A 23,407-nucleotide genomic window follows, 5' to 3' on the forward strand; every position below is an offset into this window, starting at 1 on the left:
ACTTTTATGGAATTTTAGATACATAAAATACTGTAAGGAAAACAGTATTGCCTGAGTAATTTTCTTTGTAATATAGATACTAGTGAAAGCATAATTTGTACTGCTACTTATAAGAACAATCGTGATGAACATTATAAATTATTTCTATGCATTGACATTGATGTTTTTATGATTTATTTATTTGAAAGGCTGAGTTACAGAGAGACAGAGGCACAAAGAGAAAGGTCTTCCACATGCTGATCACTCCCCAGATGGCCTCATTGGCTGGGGCTGGGCCAATCTGAAGCCAAGAGCTTGGAGATTTTCCTAGGTCTCCCATGTGGGTACAAGGGGCCCAAGGACTTGGGTCTTCATCCCCTGCTTTCCCAGTCCATAGCAGAGAGCTAGATCAGAAGTGGAGCAGGTGTACTGGAACTGATGCTTTACCCACTACTACACAGTGATGGCCCAGGCATTGATTATTTTTTTACAGAATTGGTAACAAATTAATATTTTAATTAGCCTAACAATAGTCTATGTTTAACCTGAGTGATTGGTAGAGTTGTGTGTGCTCTTTCAGGATCTTTTCTGCTCTTCCCATGTGTAAAGCCTATATTCCCACATAGGGAGGGTACTTTATTTTTATTGCCCAGCTAATATGCCCAATTTTCTATATGCATTTCCTTCAATATCTTGCTAGCACAGTAGAATCTAGGAAGAACCTAGACTGTCTCACCCCTCCCTGCAAGTAATTTCTCTTGCAGATAAGATTCTAGAGACATCTACATGTGGCCAAGTCCAATGAATGAAAATAAATATATTGCCAGCAAGTTGTTTATTTGTTCCTTAGCTTCTTTCACATTGTGCTTTAAGAGCTTTATGAGATTTTGTTAAATAAATTGGAAAAGCATAAAAATATAATTCAGAATCAGGATTTATATAAGATAAAGTAAGCATGGCTGCCAGATTTAAAGCCATCTGAGCTGAATGTACATTGGTCTCAATTTTTTATTGCCATAGCTACAAGACTTTTTACATGCATGGTTTGAGTTGAAACTTACAGAATTTGCTACCTCAGAAACAATTAATTAAAATGGTTATATTTTGAATTGTTAATGTAGGGTATCCTTAAAAGCTTTTTGGAGGCTGAACTTGTTTCATGGATCAGATCAGAAATTGTGTGGAGGATAGAATCTATTGCACATACTTAAATAACTCTCCATAGTTAGATTACTTAGGAATATTTCATACTTTCAAAGTTATGTTTTCAGGTAAATTATTCCATTTTTTTTGACAGGCAGAGTTAGACAGTGAGAGAGAGATAGAGAGAAAGGTCTTCCTTCCTTTGGTTCACCCCCAAAATGGCCACTATGGCCGGCCCACTCTGCCGATCTGAAGCCAGGAGCCAGGTGCTTCTCCTGGTCTCCCATATGAGTGCAGGGCCCAAGCACTTGGGCCATCCTGCACTGCCCTCCTGGGCCACAGCAGAATGCTGGACTAGAAGAGGAGCAACTGGGACAGAACCTGGTGCCCCAACTGGGACTAGAACCTGGGGTGCCAGCGCCGTAGGTGGAGGATTAGCCTAGTGAGCCATGGTGGCTGGCCAAATTATTCCATTTTTCGAAACATTTATCAATGGCATAAACCATAGTCAGAGCCAAAGACAATTCTCTAGTCTTTGCTTTACTTGAATATTTTGCCATCTTAAAATATTTATACACTTGAGAGAGAACAAGAAGTAGATGGAAATATATGGAGACCTTTTTGAAAAAAGATTTTATTTATTTATTTGAGGGGCAGAGTTACAGGGAGAGGAGAAACAGAAAAGTCTTCCATCCACTGGTCCACTCTCCAAATGGCCCAAACTGCTGGAGATGGGCTGATCCAAAGCTAGGAGCTAGGAGCTTCCTCTGGGTTTCCCAGGCCATAAACAGAGAGCTGGATGAGAAGAAGAGCAACTGGGGCCAGTGCTGTGGCTTAGTAGGTTAAACCTCTGCCTGCAATGCTGGCATCTCATATGGGCACTGATTTGAGTCCCAGCTGCTCCCCTAATGATTCAGCTCTTTTCTATGGCCTGGGAGAGCAGTAGATGATGGTCAAAGTCATCAGGCCCCTGCGTCCACATGGGAGATTTGGAAGAAGCTTCTGACTCCTAGCTCCAGTGTTTGTGACCATTTTGGGAGTGAATCAGTGGATGGAAGACCTTTCTTTCTGTCTCTCCCTCTCTGTAACTCTACTTTCTTATAAATAAATAAATAAATCTTAAAAGAAGAAGAATAGCATCCAGGAACACATACTGGTGCCCATATGGGATGCTGGCACCATGGGTGTAGTCTTAGCCCTACTATGCCACAGAGAGAGAGAGAGAGAGAGAGAGAGAGAGCGAGAGAGACCTTTAATCCACTGATTCACACTTCAAATGCCCACAGCAGCCAAGGCTGGAACAAAGTCATAGCTGAGAGCCAATGTAGTCCTTGCCTCTCAGTTGAGTTGCAGAAGCCTGCTTGCTTGAGTTGTCAACACTGATTTCTGGTGTCTAGATTTGCAAAAATCTAGAATTAGGAGCCAGTGCTGAAAAGACAGCCAGAAATGCTATTGTAGCACTAGGGCACTAGCCTAAATGACTGCCTCACTTCTAGAATCTTTTGCCTTGCCATTGTTGAAACTACTAGAAAGCCTTCTGGAAGCTATCCTGTTTGTATCATGACATCACTGATGGTTTCTTCTCTTTTTACTGGTATCCTTTTGATTCCACTCTACAATTTACCTTGATAGGTTTGACCCGATCTGGTCTGACATGTCTGTTTCCTTCCAGCTTGTATTTCTTGCACAGCATGTTTACCACTATATCTACTCCCTGTTGAGTGTTTCTTTGTAGCTGTCCAAATGGTACCTAATGCCACACAATTTTAAATTGAAAACCTGGGGCTGACATTGTGACATTGTGGTATAGTGGGTTAAACAGCTGCCTAGGATGCCAGCATCCTCTATGGGTTCTGGTTTGTTTCCTGGTTGCTCCACTTCCAGTCCAGCTCCCTGCTTGGGCACCTGTGAAAGCAACAGAAGATGGTCCAAGTGCTTCGACACCTGCCACCCATGTTTGAGACCCAGATGAAGCTTCTGGCTCATGGTTTCAGTCTGGCCCAGTTCCGGCTGTTACAGCTATTTGGGGAGTAGAGCAACAGCTGGAAGATCTTTCTCTGTCTTCTCCTCTCTCCCAAAACTATGTCTTTCAAAACAAATCAATTAATCACTAAAAATAAATAAGATGAAAAACATAATTTATTTTCTTTTTAAATATTGCTACCAAGTAGCCTTGACTCAAATAATCAAAACAAAAATTTTCCTGGAATGCTCTTCTTTTTTTCCCAGAAACCTTTTAGGTAAGGAATACAAACTTCATGCATTTCCTAATTAAAACTTTAAGAACATAGTGATTCTTCCAACAATACCCACCCTCCCACCCACACTCCTACACCCCTCTTTCTCCTCCTATTTGCATTCTTACTTTTCACTAAGATCTATTTGCAAATAACTTTATACACATATGATTAACTATACTAATTAAAGATTTCAATATAAAAAAAACTTCTTCCTCAATAATTGAGACAAGGGCTATTCAATCATTGCTTCTCAAAGTGTAAATTTCATTTTTATAGATTACCTTAGGTGTTATATTAGCTATCACAGATCGGGGAGAACATATGGTATTTGTCCTTTTTGGACTGGCTTATTTCACTAAGCATGATGTTTTCCAGTTTTATCCATTTTGTCGCAAATTAAATGATTTTATTTTTTTTAACCTCTGTCAGTATTCCATGCAGTACATATCCCATAAGTTCCCTTTTAAAAAAAGATTTATTTATTATTTATTTGAAAGTCAGAGTTACACAGGAGAAGCAGAGAGAGAGAGAGAGAGAGAGAGAGAGAGAGTCTTCCATCCGATGGTTCACTCCCCAATTGGCCACAACGGCCAGAGCTACACTCATCTGAAACCAGGGAGCAGGAGCTCTTCCAGGTCTCTGACGTGGGTGCAGGGGCCCAAGGACTTGGGCCATCTTCTACTGCTTTCTCAGGCCATAGCAGAGAGTGGACTGGGAGTGGAGCATCCAAGACTCACCAAACCAGTGCCCATATGGGATGCTAGCACTGCAGGCAGCTGCTTTACCCACTACACCACAGCACCAGTTCTTCATAATCTTTTTCATCTGTATTTCTCATTGTGGCACTGTTTTTAGTAGAACTTAACCTTCAGACCTCTCTTTTTTGTTTTCTTTCGACATTCATAGGGTTCCCAACTTTCCTTTTTTTCTCATGGTAATCCAAATGATACTCATATTTTATGGTGTAATTCAATAGTCATAATGTCCCATATTCCACTCAAATCCAGAATCTTGAATAATGCCAGGCGCCCTTGTTATCCCCAGAGGTAGCTACCCTTGGTCCATAGACCTGCTCACAGAGAAATAAGTTATGTGCTTTCTGTGTACCCCATGTAGAGGCTTAGAGCATGGAGGGGAATCATAGCAATCTGCCCATTTTGGGGGCAGAAGTAGGGAGAGACTCTAAGTACACACGAGACACTCTTCACTGAGGCCTTGATTATGCACCCTTGCTGCACATATCTCTGCCCTCTGCAGTGACCTTCCTCTGCAATCCACACTGTACCCATTGGCAAAGACTCAGGGTTAGATTGCTTAGGCGTGTGTTTCCTCTGTATCACCCTTGGCCTCTTTACAGCTTAAACCCTCCATACTTTTTGTCAGTAACATTGCTTCTAACAAAATAAAAAGTGGACTTAGATATATGTTTTCATAATTTTAGATGGGGTCAACTTTTTGAGACATGATATTTTAATCTTGCCTTTTTTGATTTTTTACAATCATGTTTTATGTATAGTTCATTCTCCTTTCCTTTGGCCAATTTTGAGCATTTGAAAGCATTTACTTGGGGTCTATTTAATCCATTCACATATTTAACAGTGGTTGTCATTGTCATAACCTTCAGTTATCAGTTATTTTAGAGATGACAGATTGCTCTTGATTCCCAAAGGATTGCTTGTACTTTTTGTAAGAACTGGAGGAGGCAAACTTAAACAATAATATATAAAATAAGAATACTCTGACTCTTGTTACTTGTCCAGCAGTGGTCATATTTCATCTTTTTTAATGATTTATTTATTAATTTGAAAGGAAGAGTTACAGAAAGAGGAGAGAGAGTCTATCTGCTGATTCATTACACAAACGGCTGCAGTGACTGGTGCTATGACAGTTGGAAGCCAGGATTCTGGCTGCATCTTCCATATCTCCTATATGGGTACAGGGGACCACACCCTTGGCTCATCTTCTGCTTTCTGAGGTACCTTAGCAGGGAGCTGGATTGGAAGTCATGCAGAGAGGCTTTGTACTGGCACCTATATGGGATTCCAGTGTTGCTGGCAGTGGCTTAACCTGCTATACCACAATGTTGGCTCAAATATTATTTTATTGAACCACACAAATAGTAGTTTTCATTGAGTCTTGCAGGTATAAATTGTGTGCAAATAATAATTTTTTTCAAGAGTTAAAGGTTAAGCTATAGCCTGAATCCATTATGGGTACCAGTTTGAGTCTGGCTGCTCCACTTCTGATCCAGCTCTCCTAATGCACCTGGGAAGGCAATGGAAGATTGTCCAAATCCCTGGGCCCATGTAGCCATGTGGGAGACCCAGCAGAGCCTCCTGACTCCTGGCTTCAGTTGGTTCCAGCCCTGGCTTTTGCGACTGTTTTGGGAGTGAATTGGCAGATGGAAGACCTCTCTCTGTGTCTCGCTTCCTCTCTCTCTAATCCTGACTTTCCATTAAATAAATAATTTTTTGCCAATGATATATATATATTTTTAAATTTTGACAGGCAGAGTGGACAGTGAGAGAGAGAGACAGAGAGAAAGGTCTTCCTTTGCCGTTGGTTCACCCTCCAATGGCCGGCGTGGCCGGTGCGCTGCGGCCAGCGCATCGCGCTGATCTGAAGCCAGGAGCCAGGTGCTTTTCCTGGTCTCCCATGGGGTGCAGGGCCCAAGGACTTGGGCCATCCTCCACTGCACCCCCGGGCCATAGCAGAGAGCTGGCTTGGAAGAGAGCCAACCAGGACAGAATCCGGTGCCCCAACTGGGACTAGAACCCGGGGTGCCAGTGCCGCAAGGTGGAGGATTAGCCTATTGAGCCACGGCACCGGCCCAAAGATATATTTTAAAATATATTTTCTCAATGTCTTTGTTGATGATCATGGAATTTTTTTTCAGTAGACCTCTGAATATCATTAAATATGACAGGGGTACTTCATAAATGTTTGGGAAATAGAATTGAGATGAGAGTTATTTTTGGTCCTGGAAATCTTGAAACCATACATACCCAATTGTTGGGAGCCACTGTGCTGGTTTCTCTGTATAGGCCTCTGTTTAGATTAACCTTCAACTACAAATCACTAGAAAGCTCTGTTTGTCCAGATCACTGATAATGGTTGGCACTTGGCCTTCTGGCTTCAGTGCCCCCTGACCTCATGACCTCTTGTATCTTGATAAGTGTATTTGGTGGCTGTAAAACCCCACGGTAACTCCCCTTGTCAAGCTGATGTTGATTTAAAACTCCTGTAAAACCATTCCTTCAAACTATGTTGTAAAATGACCCCTGCTTGCCCTCGACTGCCACAATCCTTGCCTTGTACTATATAAGCTGCCTCCTTCTCCAATAAAGTGGGACCTTGATCAGAATACTGTCTTGGTCTCCCTTCTCGTGTCTGGTTTGTCTCTCCATTCAGGTCTGCCCTCCTCGTGTCCTAGTTAATTACCCCGCAGGCTGGGTCAAGTGGCGCCCAACTTGGGGCACAAAGAATGGGAATTGAGCTGAACGTCGCTGGAAGAGCTGGCTGTTTCATTTAGGTCGCCGCCTTGTCTCATAACAGCCACCACTGACAATTTGTCTGTGATACGGGCCTGAAGAAGGTGAGTAAAGACCTGCATAGTGGCCACCGCGTGCTGACCCGTCTGCGATATGGGCTATGAGGGTAAGTGGAGCGACGAAACTATGGGGCAAACACTAAGTAAGCAGGAACTCTTTGTGAAGGGGTTAAAAGCATCACTCAAGACACGAGGAGCCAGGGTTAAAACGAAAGACCTTATAGCATTTTTTATACTCCTAGAGGACGTGTGTCCTTGGTTTCCGAGGGAGGGGACGATAGATGAGAAACAATGGCAAAGAGTGGGCGGTTGTTTAAAAGAGTATTATCATACATTTGGTCCTGAAAAAATTCCTGTGCAGGTTTTCTCCTATTGGAACCTTATAAACGATATTCTTCAGATCCATCATCTGCGCACTGATGCCTCTAAGGCAGTGGAGGATGTAGAATCGTTCTTAAAAAGGAAATTTAAGGACAGTCAGACTTCACTTAATAAGGCTTGCTCCCCATGCCCTTCAGTCTCTAATCCTGTACCTGAGGAGCCCTTCAGTCAAAAATCCCATATTTACCCAGCACTCTCTAAGTCTTTGGAGAAAGTAGGGGGTCCTTTACCCCAGGAGGATCAAGTTTCCCTAGAAGAAGAAGCCACTAAATACCATGATCCAGACTGGCCACCTGTTCCAGTCCTGCCACCTCAATACGTTACCACCCACCCTTTTACTTGCCCCTGTAATGGCCTCTGTACCTTCTCTTCCTGGCACTACTGATGTTACTAGTCAGGCTATTATGGCTGTTACAAATGAGGCCAATAAACTTAGAATGTTATTACAAGCAAAAAAAAGGAGAAAAATAGCTTAATTAAGGAGTTGCAACTGTTGGACTTGGAGTTGCAAGAGTCATCTGCTGGTGAGGCGCACAGACCCACACTGCAAGCCTTCCCGGTAACCAGAGCACAGTCAAAGATAAAAATATCTCTCAGGGAACAAAAGGGTCGTGGTCTTAGATCTATTGAAGATATTGAGGAGGGGCATGGCGAGGATGAGGATAATGTGGCTAATGAAAATGAAGATGAGGGACAAACTGAGCGACCTTCCTCTCAGGCAAAAGATTCCTCTGAAGAGGATGAGGAAACAGAGCCACAGTTAACCAAAGGGCAGGGGTATCGACCCTTAAAAATAAATATCTAAAGGAATTAAAGAGTGCTGTCTCTCAATATGGCCTGACTGCACCATTTACATTATCACTTTTGGAATCTCTAACTGAGGACTGGCTTACTATCAATGATTGGGAATTGTTGGCTAGCGCCTCCCTAAGTAGGGGACAGTATCTGTCTTGGAGAGCTGAATGTAAACAACGCTGTCAAGACTTGCTGATCGTAATACGGCCTCTAGAGGCCATTGTAAGACCTGGACCTTAGACAAACTTCTAGGAAAATATCCCTTTAACACTAATGAGAAACAGGCTCTTTCCCATCAGGATTATTGCTGCAAATTCAACATGCCGCTACCCAGGCCTGGCAAGGCCTTCCATCTCCTGGCTTCATTGTTTCTTCTATATCCAAAATAAGACAGGGAGCTCAGGAACCGTTCAGTGATTTTGTGGGACGCCTTACAGAAGCCATTGGGAGACTTATGGGCCCAAAAGAAACAGATAGTGATCTTGTTCGACAACTGGCTTTTGAAAACGCCAATACTGCGTGTCAGGCAGTTTTACGTCCTCATAGACAAAGTAAATCACTTTCTGATTACATTTGTTTGTGCTCGGATGTCGATCCAGTATCTCTTCAAATTGGCCTGGCGGTTGGGGCCGCATTTCAACTTCAGTCCCGGAAATCAAACTCAGGGTTGTGCTTTAACTGTAAACAACCCAGACATTTTCAAAAGGAATGTTCCACCCCAAAAGTAGAAAAGCCGGTCCCCTCTTCCTTATGCCCTCGTTGTAAGAGAGGCAAACATTGGGCATCTGAGTATAAGTCTAAAACTGATATCCAAGGCAACCCACTGCCCCAGAAACAGGGAAACTGGATGAGGGGCCCGCCCCAGGGCCCAAACCAACAATGGGATCAAACCCTGGGGCTGTCAGGTTTGTCCCCCAGCCTCCAACTCCACAAATATTGCCTCCCTCATGCAGGCAACTGCAGGAAGTGCAGGAGTGGACCTCTGTACCACCTCCTGCACAGTATTAACCCCAGAATCCGGAACTCAAATTTTGCCTACTGGAATTTTCGGCCCTCTGCCTCCAAAAATGTTTGGTTTTAGGATGAGGAAGTTCTGTTATCCAGGGCCTCCATGTCTCTCCAGGTGTTGTTGACAATGATTATACTGGAGAAATTAAGCTTGTGGTCTCTGCTCCTCAGGGACCTGTAACCATTCTTCTGGCACAAAGAATAGCTCAATTAATACTACTGCCTCTCCTTAATGATAATCCCAGTTATAAAAAACAAAGATCTTCTCAAAGCTTTGGTTCCTCTGATAGTGGGTGCGTCAGATAACCGAAAAAAGGCCATTGTTAAAACTTAAACTGGACGGAAAAACTTTTGAGGGTTTAGTCGACACGGGAACAGATGCCACTATTATTTCTGGTAAAGACTGGCCTTCAGCTTGGCCACTTGATCCTTCCTTAACCCATTTAAAAGGAATAGGCCAAACTATTAATCCTCTCCAAAGTTCTAAGATAATTTCGTGGGAAGATGAAGAGGGAAACAAAGGCACAGTGCAGCCCTATGTGGTCGCTGGCCTGCCTGTCAATTTATGGGGCAGAGTATTCTTTCTCAGATGAAACTTTTTATGTGCAGCCCAAGTGAATTAATTACTCAACAGATGCTTAACCAGGGATACCGCCCAGGCCAAGGACTAGGAAAAAACTCTCAAGGATGCGTGACTCCCGTTACAATTAAAATCAAAACAGATTGCACCGGTATTGGTTATAAAAATTTTCCTTAGTGGCCATTGACATGCCTGTATGCCATGCAGATAAAATCTCTTGGGTGAGAACAGAGCCTGTGTGGATTGATCAATGGCCTCTAACATCTGAAAAACTGACCGCAGCTACAGCGTTAGTACAGAAACAGCTCGCTGCTGGTCATATAGAACCAACCACTTCTCCTTGGAATACCCCAATTTTTGTTATAAAGAAAAAATTGGGGAAATGGAGACTCTTACAAGATCTTAGAGAAATTAATAAGGTTATGATCCCTATGGGTGCCCTTCAAAATGGCCTTCCTACTTCAGTTGCTATTCCTAAAGGTTATTATAAAATAGTCATTGGTTTAAAAGATTGTTTTTTCACTATTCCTCTTCACCCAGAAGATCGTCAATATTTTGCATTCAGCCTACCAGTAATAAATTTTAAAGGTCCTATGCCCAGATTCCAATGGAAGGTCTTGCCTCAAGGGATGGCCAATAGCCCCACCTTGTGTCAAAAATTTGTTGCCCAAGTCATAGATCCCTTCAGATCAAAGGATTCTTCTATATATATAATCCATTATATGGATGATATTCTACTTGCTGGTCCAGACTCTAATTGCCTTCTTTGTTTTTCTCAACAACTCTCAAAAGCCCTAAGGGATGCAGGCCTTCAAATAGCACCAGATAAAATTCAGTTGAAGGCTCCATACTTATTTTTGGGTTTTGAGCTATTCACTGATAAAGTATTATCTCAGAAGGTTCATCTTAAAACTGATCACCTTAAAACTCTAAATGACTTCCAAAAACTTTTGGGTGACATTAATTGGCTCCGTCCCTACTTAAAATTGACCACAGGTGAGCTTAAACCTCTGTTCGACATCCTAACAGGAGACTCCGATCCCCTTTCCAAGCGCTCTTTAAATGCCCCTGCTCAGGAAGCGCGTTCTGAAGTTGAAGCAGCTATTTCTAATCAACAAATCACCTTTATTGATTACAATCAGCCTTTACAGTTTGTTATATGTGCTACTAGCTTTTCACCTACTGGAGTTTTTTGGCAAAAAGAACCTCTTTATTGGGTACATCTACCTGCTGCTCTCTCTAAAGTTTTAATGCCTTATACCACCTGGGTGGCTAATATTATCAAAATGGGAAGAGAACACAGTAGAAAAATATTTGGTAAGGACCCAGATAAAATAATTGTACCATATAACTCTGCACAGATTCAATGGCTCATTCAAAATGATGATGACTGGGCAGTCTCTTGCATATCGTATATGGGAAACTTGGGTAATCATTATCCTGCTGACAATCTCCTTCAGTTTCTACGATATCAGCCTGTTGTTTTTCCAGTACGAACCTCCCTAAAACCCCTTTCCAATGCCCTCCTTGTTTTCACGGTTGGCTCCTCTAATGGACGAGCTGCCTTTTCCATTAATGGCAAGGTTTCTACTTTAATGTCTCCATATCGCTCTGCGCAGTTAGTGGAACTGCTTGCTGTCCTGCAGGTATTCATCCAATTTCCCTCCTCCCCTTTCAACCTGTACACTGATAGTGCCTATACTGCTCAATCTATTCCGCTGCTAGAGACAGTACCTTATATCAAGCCAACTACTAACACTTCACCTTTGTTTTCTTTAATACAACATTATATTCATGCCAGAGTTGCCTCTTTTTATGCATGTCACATCTGTGCTCACTCTGGTCTCCCTGGCCCTTTAGCCAAGGGCAATGAGATCATAGATCAGGCCACTCAACTAACATTTTTTGCGGAAGCTGACTCGCTAACTCGGGCCAAAGAGGCTCACGCCCTACATCACCTTAATGCTCAAACCCTTCGCCTTCTTTTTAAAATCACTCGAGAACAAGCATGACAGATTGTTAAGCAATGCCAAAACTGTGTCACTTTCCTACCTGTGCCTCATTTGGGAATCAATCCATGAGGGCTGGTCCCTAATGAGCTATGGCAAATAGATGTTACTCACATTCCTTCCTTTGGTAAGCTTAAATACCTTCATGTTACTATTGATACCTTTAGCGATTTTCTTTTTGCTTCAGCCCACCCTGGTAAAGCCTCTGAAAATGTTATTGCACATGTACTCAATTGTATGGCAGTTATGGGAAAACCTAAGACAATTAAAATGGATAATGGCCCAGGTTATACCGGGAAAAATTTTCAATGTTTCTATAAACAGCTCCAAATTAAGCATATTACAGGAATTCCATATAACCCCCAGGGACAAGGCATTGTAGAACGAGCTCATCAAACAATTAAAAACATGCTTCAAAACCTCAAAACACAGACTTTGTATCCCACTTTAGGAATGCCTAAAAATGTTCTCCATCATGCGTTATTTGTATTAAACTTTTTGACACTTGATAATAAGGGCAAGACTGCAGCTGATCATTTCTGGCATGCGCAGTCAGTGGATCAATATGCAACAGTCATGTGGAAAGATCCTCTCACTTCAAAATGGAATGGCTCCATCCTGTGCTAATATGGGGAAGAGGATCTGTTTGTGTGTTTGACAACAAAGAAAATGCTGCCTGATGGTTGCCTGAACGTTTGATAAGGCCTATTGAAGATTTCCCTTGTCAAAACAAACACCTTCCTGACAATGCTCTTACACCCTAATGGGTTTCTCACCCTGTAATTATCTTAACTAATAAACCCAGGAAAAGCCCTTATTCCTGAGGTTACTCTCCTTCTCTTTTCAGGTATCCTGAAGACTCTGCCATTTTTCCTGATAGCATTTAAGTCCACCTCAGAGAAGATGAAAATCTTAATCTTCCTCTCCAGTCTTGTGATCATCTGTGGTGTTCCCCTGAAACATGATAATATTTGGATACGACTTGCAGATATCACAGGATCAGATAATATCTGCCTCCAGCAGGATGTGCACATAGGAGCTATCTTGGGATCCTGTCTGCTGCCTGTTTGTCATCCAGCCGAAGAGATTAAAAATCTTACCTTCTTCTCACAATTCCCAAGCAAGACTGTTTCTTATGCAGACTCATACAATTGGGGAACTCCGTCTTATAAATTACCTAAGGACATAATTCAGTTAATGACGCCTCATGTGGCTGTGTCAAAAAATGACACTTGTGCAGTGATAAAAAATTGTACCACAAAATGTAAAAAATTGGGTAATGGATTACATTGTAATAAGACTCAAAAAATATCTTATGGCACTGGACATATTCTGTTGCCAGAAGGTTGGTTTTTCTCCTGCGGTAATTTTACTTTTAATTATATCCCTGCTAACATTTCTGATGGGACTCATTGTTGCCTTAGCAGACTAACTGTCTTTCTTCCTTCCCCTGAGATGTTAGACTATAAGAATACCACACGTAATCGGCATAAGAGTCAATCTTTACACCAATTAGATCCATCCTGTGATGATGCAGTAAATCTGCTCTCAAAGGAAGAAGTAGACGCTCTAGCCTTTTCATTAGTAGGGGTTCCTGGTTTAGCTTTAGGTGCTTATAATACTGTTACAAAACTTGCATGCACTATGGTAAAAAATATTAATAGTACCTCAACAGCCTTGTCTTTGTTAAACGAAGAACAACAAGTATTACAGCAAGGTATTCTAGATAATCGTGCAGCCATTGATTATCTTCTCTTATTACATCACAAAAAATGCAATCAAGTTAAAAATATGTGTTGTTTTAATCTTACTGATAACTCTCATAGTATTGCTGTTGAAATCCAAAAACTCACAGAACTTGCTTCTCACTTTACTCAAGACAAAGGGTCCGAGAGCTTATTTAATTGGCTTACATCCTGGCTGCCAAATTTCTCCTGGCTTAAAGAACTGTTTGTGGGGATTGTAATCTTCCTCATACACCTCCTTACAGCTGGTCTTGTCGGCAGGTGTTTTGTGTATTTTCTGACTAGGCATTGGAATTCCCTCAGAAGATAAGATGGTGGGTAGTCAATGACGGGTAAAATGGGTTGCCGCACGTATCAACCTAAGACAGGGATTCATCAATAACAATGGATTCTGATGATGGGTAAGAATGTGCTGGTAAATCCCACAACCTAAGACAGGCACCATTGTTTGCTTCATTATAAATAAAAAACAGCACCGCTCACAAAAACGTAGCGGTATAGCGCTAATGACATGTAACCTCACCTTGCTATATACAAAGAAGGGGAAGATGTTGGGAGTCACTGTGCTGGTTTCCCTGTATACACCTCTGTTTAGATTAACCTTCAACTACAAATCACTAGAAAGCTCCATTTGTACAGATCACTGATAATGGTTGGCACTTGGCCTTCTGGCTTCAGTGCCCCCTGACCTCATGACCTCTTGTATCTTGATAAGTGTATTTGGTGGCTGTAAAACCCCACGGTAACTCCCCTTGTCAAGCTGATGTTGATTTAAAACTCCTGTAAAACCATTCCTTCAAACTATGTTGTAAAATGACCCCTGCTTGCCCTCGACTGCCACAATCCTTGCCTTGTACTATATAAGCTGCCTCCTTCTCCAATAAAGTGGGACCTTGATCAGAATACTGTCTTGGTCTCCCTTCTCGTGTCTGGTTTGTCTCTCCATTCAGGTCTGCCCTCCTCGTGTCCTAGTTAATTACCCCACGGGCCGGGGTACCCAATAAATTTTTTTTAAAAGATTTATTTATTTGAAACACAAGAGTTACAGAGAGGCAGAGGTAGAGGAAAGGGAAGTCTTCCATCCACTGGTTCACTCCCCAAATGTCCACAAGGGCAAGACCTGGATCAATCTGAACTCAGGGGCTAGGAAATCTTCCAGGTGTCCCATGTGGGTGCAGGGCCCCAATGACTTGACCATCTTCCACTGCTTTCCCAGTGCAGATCAGAGAGCTGTATTGGAAGTGGAGCAGTCGGGACTTGAACCAGCACCCACACAAGATGCTGGCACTGCAGGCAGTGGCTTTACCCACTATGCCACATAGCTGCCCCAGATTTTTTAATATTGAGATTTTCATTATCCCTGGAATAACATTAAAATTCCTTCTTTCCTGTCCTTTTCTTATTATGTCCTTCCCTACCCGTAGATGTCAGAGTTTCCTCAGATCCTGTTCACATTCCTTTTCCACTGTATATTATCTTGTTCTTTATGATGTTTCATTCACTCTGATCACTGAAATTCTGTTACTTTGATCTCTACACTGAGCTCTACCTCACATTTCTACTTGCCCGTTGTTGATCCTGACATAATTAACAACAGAGACTTCAAACACAATGTGTCCAATTTCAGTCTCACTTCTTTTCATCATATTCTTGTTGACTTTTTCCCCAATTTCAATATCCTGTGCCAGTGTCTACGCAGTCTTTTGTGCATACATCATGGAATTGAACTCTACTTTTGATCTTTTGCCCAACCAATTAGTACTGAATTGTGTTCTTGTTTCCTGTCTTTTCTGTTCAGTATTCTTACTACTCTGTCTAATAGTTAATAGTCAGGTCTCTTTTTTTAATTCTCCTCTAGTTCTTCCTCTCTATGTCTCTATTCTCCTTCCAGAGTTTGGCTCTTAAAATGCAAATCTTTTGGGGGTTGGTGATGTGACATAGGCTAAGTCTCTGCATGTTATGCCAGCATCCCATATGGGTTCCCATTTGTGTCCTGACTGCTTATCTTCTAATCCAACTCTCTGTTTGTGTCCTGAGAAAATAGTGGAAGATGACCCAAATGCTTGGGACATGCACCTACATGGGAGAGCTTGAAGGAGCTCATGGCTCCTGGCTTCTAAGTGACTCAACTCTGGCCATTGAGGCCATTTAGGGAGTGAAATAGCAGATGGAAGACCTTTCTCTCTCTCTCTCTCTCTCTCTCTCTCTCTCTCTCTGCCTACAACAAAGCCATCCAGTCCTGGGCTTTTCTTTTTTGGGAGGGCCTTTATAACTGATTCAATTTCTGTCTTCGTTATGGGTCTGTTTCAGTTTTCTATGTCTTCATGGCTCAATTTAGGTAGGTTTGTTGTGTCCAGGAATCTGTTCATTTTCAAGGTTTCCCAGTTTGTTGGCATACAGCTCTTGGTAGTAATTTCTGATGATTCTTTTTATTTTTGTGTGTCTGTTGTTACAATTCCTTTCTCATCTCTAATTTTAGTGATTGGAGTCTTCTCTTTTTTTTTTTTTTCGGTTAGTTGGTCCAATGGTGTATCAATTTTGTTTATTTTTTCAAAAAACCAGCATTTGCTTCTGATTACTTCTGTGTAATCTTATGATCAATTTTTGGAATTCCATTTCTTGATTTTCTTCCATCTCATCATCTTCACAATCTAGTACTGAAATGCTGTTCTTTTGGGGGTGTCATGTTGTCTTTCTTATTGTTTCTTAAATTGGTTTGTTTGTTGTTTGGATTTGCAAATTAAACTCTGCTGGGTTAAATATTATTTCCCTCAAATATACCTGGAATTTCAGAATGTGATTTTATTCTGAAATAGAATCTTTGCATATGTAAGTAGCTAAGCCAAGATCATCCAAGATCAGAATGGGCCCTAAATTTAATGTGTATTTTTAAAATATTTTTTATTTAATAGAAAGGCACAGTTACAGAGAGACAGAGGGAGAGAGAGAGAGAGGTCTTCCATCTTCTGGTTTACTCCCCAGATGGCCACAATGGCCAGAACTCTGCTGATCCAAAGCCAGGAGCCAGGAGCTTCTTCCAGGTCTCCCACATGGGGGCAGGAGCCCAAGGACCTGGGTAATTTTCTACTGCTTTCCTAGGCCACAGCAGAGAGCTGGATCAAAAGTGGAGCAGCCAGAACTTGAAGTGGTGCTCATAAGGGATGCTGGCACTGCAGGTGGGAGCCTTACCTGCTACACCACAGTGCTGGCCCCCAATATGTATTGTTTTTTTAAGCAGGTCATATAGGGGCCAGTGCTGTGGCACAGAAGTTTAATCTTCACCTGTGGCACTGGCATCCCAGAGGGGCACCAGTTCTAGTCCCGGCTGCTCCTCTTCCAATCCAGCTCTCTGCTGGTGGCCTGGGAAAGCAGTAGAAGATGGCCCAAGTCCTTGGGCCCCTGCACCCATGTGGGAGACTTGGAGGAAGCTCCTGACTCCTGGCTTCAAATCAGCCCAGCTCTGGCATTGCCACCATTTGGGGAGTGAACCAGCAGATGGAAGAGAAGATATTTCTCTCTGTCTCTGGTTCTCACTGTCTGTAACTCTACCCATCAAATAAATAAAATAAAATATTAAAAAAAGGAAAGCCCTATGAAGATACACAGAAAGGAGAATGACAACAGGGGCAGAAATTAGAGAGATACAGCTTCTAGCCACTGAATGCCAATGCTTGCAGGCAATCATCAAAAGCTAGAAAGAGGCAAGGAGGCATTCTTCTCCAGAGCCATTAGAAGGAACATGGCCCTGCTGACACCCTGATATCAGACTTCCGGCCTCCAGAAGAGAAAAAGAATATATTTTTATTCCATATTTTTATATATTTATTTAATTTTGAAAGGGGAAAAGGAGGGAGGGAGAAGGGTAGAGGGGTAGAGAATGAGAGGGAGAAACCATCCTCTGATTTACTCCCTAAACGCACAGTAGCCATGGCTGGGCCAGGTCAAAGCCACGAGCTTGCAAGTCAATCTTGGTTTCCCACATAGGTAGCAAGATCCAGCCTCACTTGCTGCCCCCAGGGATGCACATCAGCAGGAAGTTGGATATGATGTGATAGTGGAGCCTGGACTTAAGACTAGTCCCACTGATGTAGGAGGCAGAAAAATGCTTGGCTAAATGCCCAAACCATTTTTGTTATTTTAAGTCACCTATTTTTTTATGGCAGCCTAGGAAATAATACACATTCAAATGCTTCCATTTTTTACTCTGAAACATCAGATTCCACATTTATTCACTAGTAAGGCATTAATCTTTCAGTCTGTCTTTCTCCAAGATAAATCTGCATTGCTTCAAACATTTTTGATGTAGCAGAATTACTGGTTGATTTTGTATCCTGCAACTCTATGGAATTCATTTTTTGATTTAATGTTTTTATTTTTCTTTTTAAAGATATATCTATTATAGTCCAGCCACCACCTGCCATTTGGACATACCATGTGTGCACTGGTTAGAGAGTCCTGGCTCCTCTACTTCCTATTCAGCTTCTTGCTAATGCACTGGAAAAATCAATGGAAGATGGTTCAGGTGCTTGGGCCTCTGCAACCTATACTTCTGGCTCCCCAGCCATGCCACTGTAGACATTTGGGCACTGAACCAGAATCAAAGATCTCTCTCTCTCTCTATTTCCCTATAATTCTGCCTTTCAAATAAATGAAATAAATCTTGAAAAATATTTGTTTGCTATGTTTGCTTGCTATAAGATTTATTTATTTGAAAGGCAGTTACAGAGAGAGAGAATCAGTTCTTCCATCTGCTGGTTCACTTCTCACATGAACTGCAATAACCAGGGCTGGGACAGGCCAAAGCCAGGAGCTAGGAGCTTCTTCCAGGTCTCTCCCATGGTTTCAGGGGCCCAGACACTTGGACCTTTGCTTAACCCAGGTGTATTACCTGAGAACTGGAATGGAAGCTGAGCAGATGGAACCCACACTGGTATCCATATGAGATGCTGTCATTCCAGGAGGCCACGTAACCTCCTCTGCCACAGTGCTGGTCCCTGTTTGTCTTAAAAGCAGGAGACTCTGAAATAGGCAGAGACAGATGAGGAGAGAGAGTGAGAGTGAGAGAGAGTTTATTTTTTAAATGGTTACAACAGCCAGATCTGGGGCAGGCTGAAGCCAGCAGCCAGAAAATACATCATTGTCTCTTACATTGGGTATCAAGCACATAAGGCTTGGACCATCCTCTGCTGCTTTCCCAGGCATATTAGCAAGAAACTGGATCAGAAACAAAGCAGCTGGGATTAGAGCTGGTGCTCTGAAATGGAAAGCTGACAACACAAACAATGGCTTGACATGCTACACAATCCAGGACACTGAATAGCTTTCTCTCATGGAATCATTAGGGTTTCTAAATATCTAAGTTCCAGTTTTATTTCTTTTTGTCACTAATTGCTCCCACTAGATGTTTCAGTCCTATACACAATTGAAGTGATGAGAGTAGACATCCTTGTATTTTTTGTTGTTATAGGAAATGTTTTTATTTTCTTTTTTTAAGATTTATTTATTTATTTCAAAGTTAGAGTTACACAGAAAGAGGAGAGGCAGGGAGGGTGTCTTCCATATGAGAGGTTGGCATATAGATGGTGACTTTACCCAGTATTCCACAATGTCTGCCTGAGAAGAAAAGTTTTCAAATTTTCACTGTTGACTGTGGTGTTAGCTGTGAGCTTGTCATTTATGGCCTTTATTTTATTGAGATACATTTCTTTTTTTAATATTTATTTATTATTTGAAAGGCAGAGTTACACAGAGAGAGGAGAGGCAGAGAGAGAGAAAGAGAGAGAGAGGTTTTCCATCCGCTGGTTCACTTCCCAGATGGCCACAATGGCCTGAGCTGTGCCAATCCAAATCCAGCATCCAGGAACTTCTTCTAGGTCTCCCACACAGATGCAGGGGCCCATATGCCATAGCAGAGAGCTGGATAGGAAGTGGAGCAGCTAGGACTCCAACCAGTACCCATATGGGATGTCAGTGCTTCAGGCCAGGGTGTTAACCTGCTGTGCCACTGTGCTGGCCCCTGAGATACATTTCTTGTACACTTAATCTCTTGACAGTTTTTTTTTTTTTGTCATGAAAACAGGAATTTAATCAAATGCTATTTTTGCATCAATTGGCATGATCACGTTTTTTCCATTTACGAATTATTTTCAATTAATTTTAAAAAATATTTATTTATTTAAAAATCAGATTTACCAAGAGGCAGAGGCAGAGAGAAAAAGAGAGATCTTTCATCCACTGGTTCATTCCCCAAATGGCCATAATGGCCAGAGCTGGACTGATTCAACACTAGGAGCCAGGAGCTTCTTCCAGGTGTCCCACATAGGTGCAGGGGCCCAAGAGGTTGGGCCATCTTTTACTACTTTCCCAAGCCATAGTAGAGAGCTATGTCAAAAGTGGTGCAGCAGGCACTTACATGAAACGCTGTCACTGCAGTTGGCAACTGGCCCCAAGATTTAATAATTTTTAACACTTTGCAATATGCAGTTCACATGTAGATGTAATACATCCATGTTGCATCACTTTTTTTAAAGATTTATTTATTTGAAAGAGTTACAGAGAGAGGTAGATACAGAGAGAGAGGTCTTCCATCCACTAGTTCACTCTCCAGATAGCCACAATGGCCAGAGCTGCACCAATCAGAAGCCAGGAGCCAGAAGCCCCTTCTTGGTCTCCCATGCAGATGTAGGGGCCCAAGGACTTTGTCATGAGCACCTACTGTCACGTAGCTCGACAGTAGCAAGTGCGATGTATGACCTGTCAGTCATGGGGAAGAAAGGAACACACTGACACAAGATTGCCTTTCGTATAAATGATTTTTATTGTTTACACACTGGGGACACACTGGGGTTTATTACATTATTCCACTGCTTAGTTACTAATCAATATACTCATCTATATCACTATACTTATCAATTTTTCCATTTAACATTCTTAATATAAGTACTTAACATAACTACTTGGCCTGATCACCTAAGTTAACATAACTACTTAACACACTTATCAATATAACTAATATCACTATCAATAATATCACTTAGCATAACTTACAGCTGACTTAACACACTTGCTGAATTACTTAGCTTAACATAACGACTTATCTTAATATATACCTAACTTAACAATATCACTTATTGGCCAGAAAATCAATATTCTTATACCACAAGTCACAACAAGCACTATTAAAGTAATCTCAAGTACTATCACAATGAACAACACAAGCACAGCAAACGATTCAATACATAACATTGGTTTGCTACATATCTAGGCTTGCATCACTGTCACAAATGTGTTTCTCCTGTGGGGAGTGTCCAGTGTCCAGGGTTCAACATCCCAGCAGGGAAGGATCTTGGATCAGTCACTTACAGGCAGCAGGCCTGGAGTCCTCGGACAAACAGGGAAGTGTGAGGCGATGGGTAGGCAATGAGATGGTGAGGTGGTGAGATGAGGCGATGACTCGGGTAGCACGATGACTCGGGTAACACGATGACAGCTCTGCTACTCTTGCAAGATGGCGAGGCAGTGAGGCAGTGAGGTGACGGCTTCACTGGGCAGGCATGGTGGCAATGCAGCAGCCTCACTGGCCTCTTGATCCCTTCATCGCCTTGTGCTGCGTAGCAAGAGAGCTAGTGGCCTGGCTCTTTGGCTCCAAGTGCAAGGAGATCCAGAGGTTCACATGCACCGTGCCCCCCCCCCCCCCCCATACACACAGACAGTGGGTGTTATGGCTCAGGGACAGCTCTGCAGGTTGGCTTGTGCTCTGGCTTCAGCTCTGGATGTGGGGAGATCCACAGGTTCACACACACTGGGCCCTTGGTTCGGCAGCAAAGCTGAAAGTGTTACAGCAACTCTTATTAGACAGGAACTAGACAGGAACAGGGCAGCTCATGTGGCTAAGGCCGCTCAGGAAACTGTGGCTGGAATGGCTCTAGAATGGGTGCAGCTCAGGAAGCTGCGGCTCGGGAGGCCAGCTCTTCCCGCTCGGGTCAGCTCTCTTCAGTGGCAGCTAGTCTCAGCTCCACTCTTCTTTCTTCCACTCCCGGTGATTTACACATACCGGGCCATGATCCTTAAAAGGATGGAGAGCAGTGCAAGGGCTCCCCCTTTTATCCCCATTTTCTGGCAGTCCTCCAGCTTGCCATCCTCCGACTTGTCCAGTCAATGCTGTTTCCTCCTTACTTATGTTTGAACAGTCCAGTCTGCATGGGTAGGAGGGTATTGCCTGTAGCGCACTGTTATCTGACCAGAGATGTCTGCTTGGTATGATTAGGAGCGACTCCCTAACAGTCGTTAGGTATTGCATCAGCTCCTGACTTATTATCAACAACTCCACTTTACTTTTTATTTTGTGGCTAGTGATAACTATTTATTTATTTATTTATTTATTTTTATTTTTTGACAGGCAGAGTGGACAGTGAGAGAGAGAGACAGAGAGAAAGGTCTTCCTTTTCCGTTGGTTCACCCTCCAATGGCCGGCGCGGCTGGCGCACTGTGGCTGGCGCAGGCTAGTGGTAACTTTTTAACTTAATGTTTTACTCTGGAGTTTCCACAGTTCACCTCCTTTCCAGGTAAGTGGTGATTTGTGACTCTTTTTTAGACTCCTGTGGGATTCCCCACAGACTTGGGCCATCTTCCACTGCTATCCCAGGCCATAGCAGAGAGCTGGAATGGTAGAGGAGCAGCCAGGACTAGAACCTGCACCCATATGGGATGCCGACACTTCAGGCCAGGGATATAACCTGCTGTGCCACAGCACCGGCCCCGCATCACACTTATTGATTTGTATATCTTGAAATGTGCTTGCATTTTATAAATAAAAGTTGTGGTAAATGATCCTTTTATTTTTCATATGTTTAAGATCATATTATCACTAAGCAGAAAATTAGCCCTTTTATTTGCAAGTTTTACTTTCTTATTCAATTGATTTGATGTGAATCTAAGTGTTAGATTCAGCAATTGTGAGAGTGTATCTTTACCTTGTTCTTGAACTTTGAGGGATACTTTTCACCAAGTACAGTGTTACCTTTAGCCTTGTCATTTCTGGCTTCTATTATAATAAGGTATATTTTTCTATACCTAATTTCTTTCTTTTCTTAATGATTTATTTAATTATTTAAAAGGCAAGGTTATGAGAGAAGCATAGAGAGAGAGAAAAAGAAACCTTTCCTCCACTGATTCATTCCCCAGTGGCCAAAATGGCCAGGGCTAGGCCAGGCTAAAGGCTGAAACCAGGAGGTTCTTTGTTGTGTCCCATGAAGGTGATAGCTGAAGTGTTGTAGCTGGGATGTGAATCAGCACCATGTGGGATTCTGGCATCACAGGCAGCAGTTTTAACTGCTTTGTACAATGCTGACTCTCTTGCAGTTTTTATAGGCTTTTTTTTTTAAGTTTATATACTTCATTTACAAGGCAGAATTACAGAGAGAAGGAGAGACAGACAGAGATCTTCCATTCACTAATTCAACTCCCCAAATGACTGCCCAACTGACAGGAGTGTTGGGCTAGGTCAAAGCCAGGAGCCAGGAGCTTCTTCCAGGTCCCCACTTGGGTGCAAGGTCCCAGGGACTTGGACCATCTTCTACTGCTTTCCCAGGCCATAGCAGAGAACTGGATTGGCACTGGTTCTTGAACCGGTGCCCATATGGGATGCCAGCACTTCAGGCCAGGGCATTAACCTGCTGTGCCACAGTGTCAGCCCCTGGACCAGTCTCTTGAATTTTTTAAATAATGACTTTGGGTTGGTTTTTGCCAGATGCTTTTTTTGCAACTGTTATAGAATACAAAATTAAGAGAATTTATATAACCAATTTTCTGAAAAACAAATTCTAGCAGAAAAAATAAATACATAGGAGTGAATTTAATCTAGGAAGATAATTACCTGAATGCTTAAAATTATATAATGTTCATAAAAGAAATTGAATACAACAGAAATAATTGAAACATTACTCAAGTTCATAAATTAGAATAGTATTGGCCGGCAC

General features: G+C 42.3%; 1 protein-coding gene across 20 annotated transcripts in view; it reads left to right on the forward strand.

Moving 5' to 3' along the window:
* The window catches only part of LOC103345346 (endogenous retrovirus group K member 11 Pol protein), a 68,686-nt gene extending 47,069 nt beyond the window's left edge, over window positions 1-21,617 (forward strand). For 18 of the 20 annotated variants that reach the window (XM_051835615.2, XM_051835611.2, XM_051835617.2 and 15 more), the window contains one exon: window positions 6,774-21,617. In XM_051835615.2, the coding sequence (XP_051691575.1) occupies window positions 9,865-11,688 (1,824 nt within the window). In that variant the 5' untranslated portion in view covers window positions 6,774-9,864 and the 3' untranslated portion in view covers window positions 11,689-21,617. The remainder of the gene's footprint in view (window positions 1-6,773) is intronic. The other 2 variants (XR_011378684.1, XM_017338022.3) reach the window with 2 other exon arrangements.
* Window positions 21,618-23,407: the final 1,790 nt, after the last annotated feature.

Source organism: Oryctolagus cuniculus, chromosome 1 (assembly GCF_964237555.1).
Source record: "Oryctolagus cuniculus chromosome 1, mOryCun1.1, whole genome shotgun sequence".
In the NCBI taxonomy this organism is placed as follows: Eukaryota; Metazoa; Chordata; class Mammalia; order Lagomorpha; family Leporidae; genus Oryctolagus; species Oryctolagus cuniculus.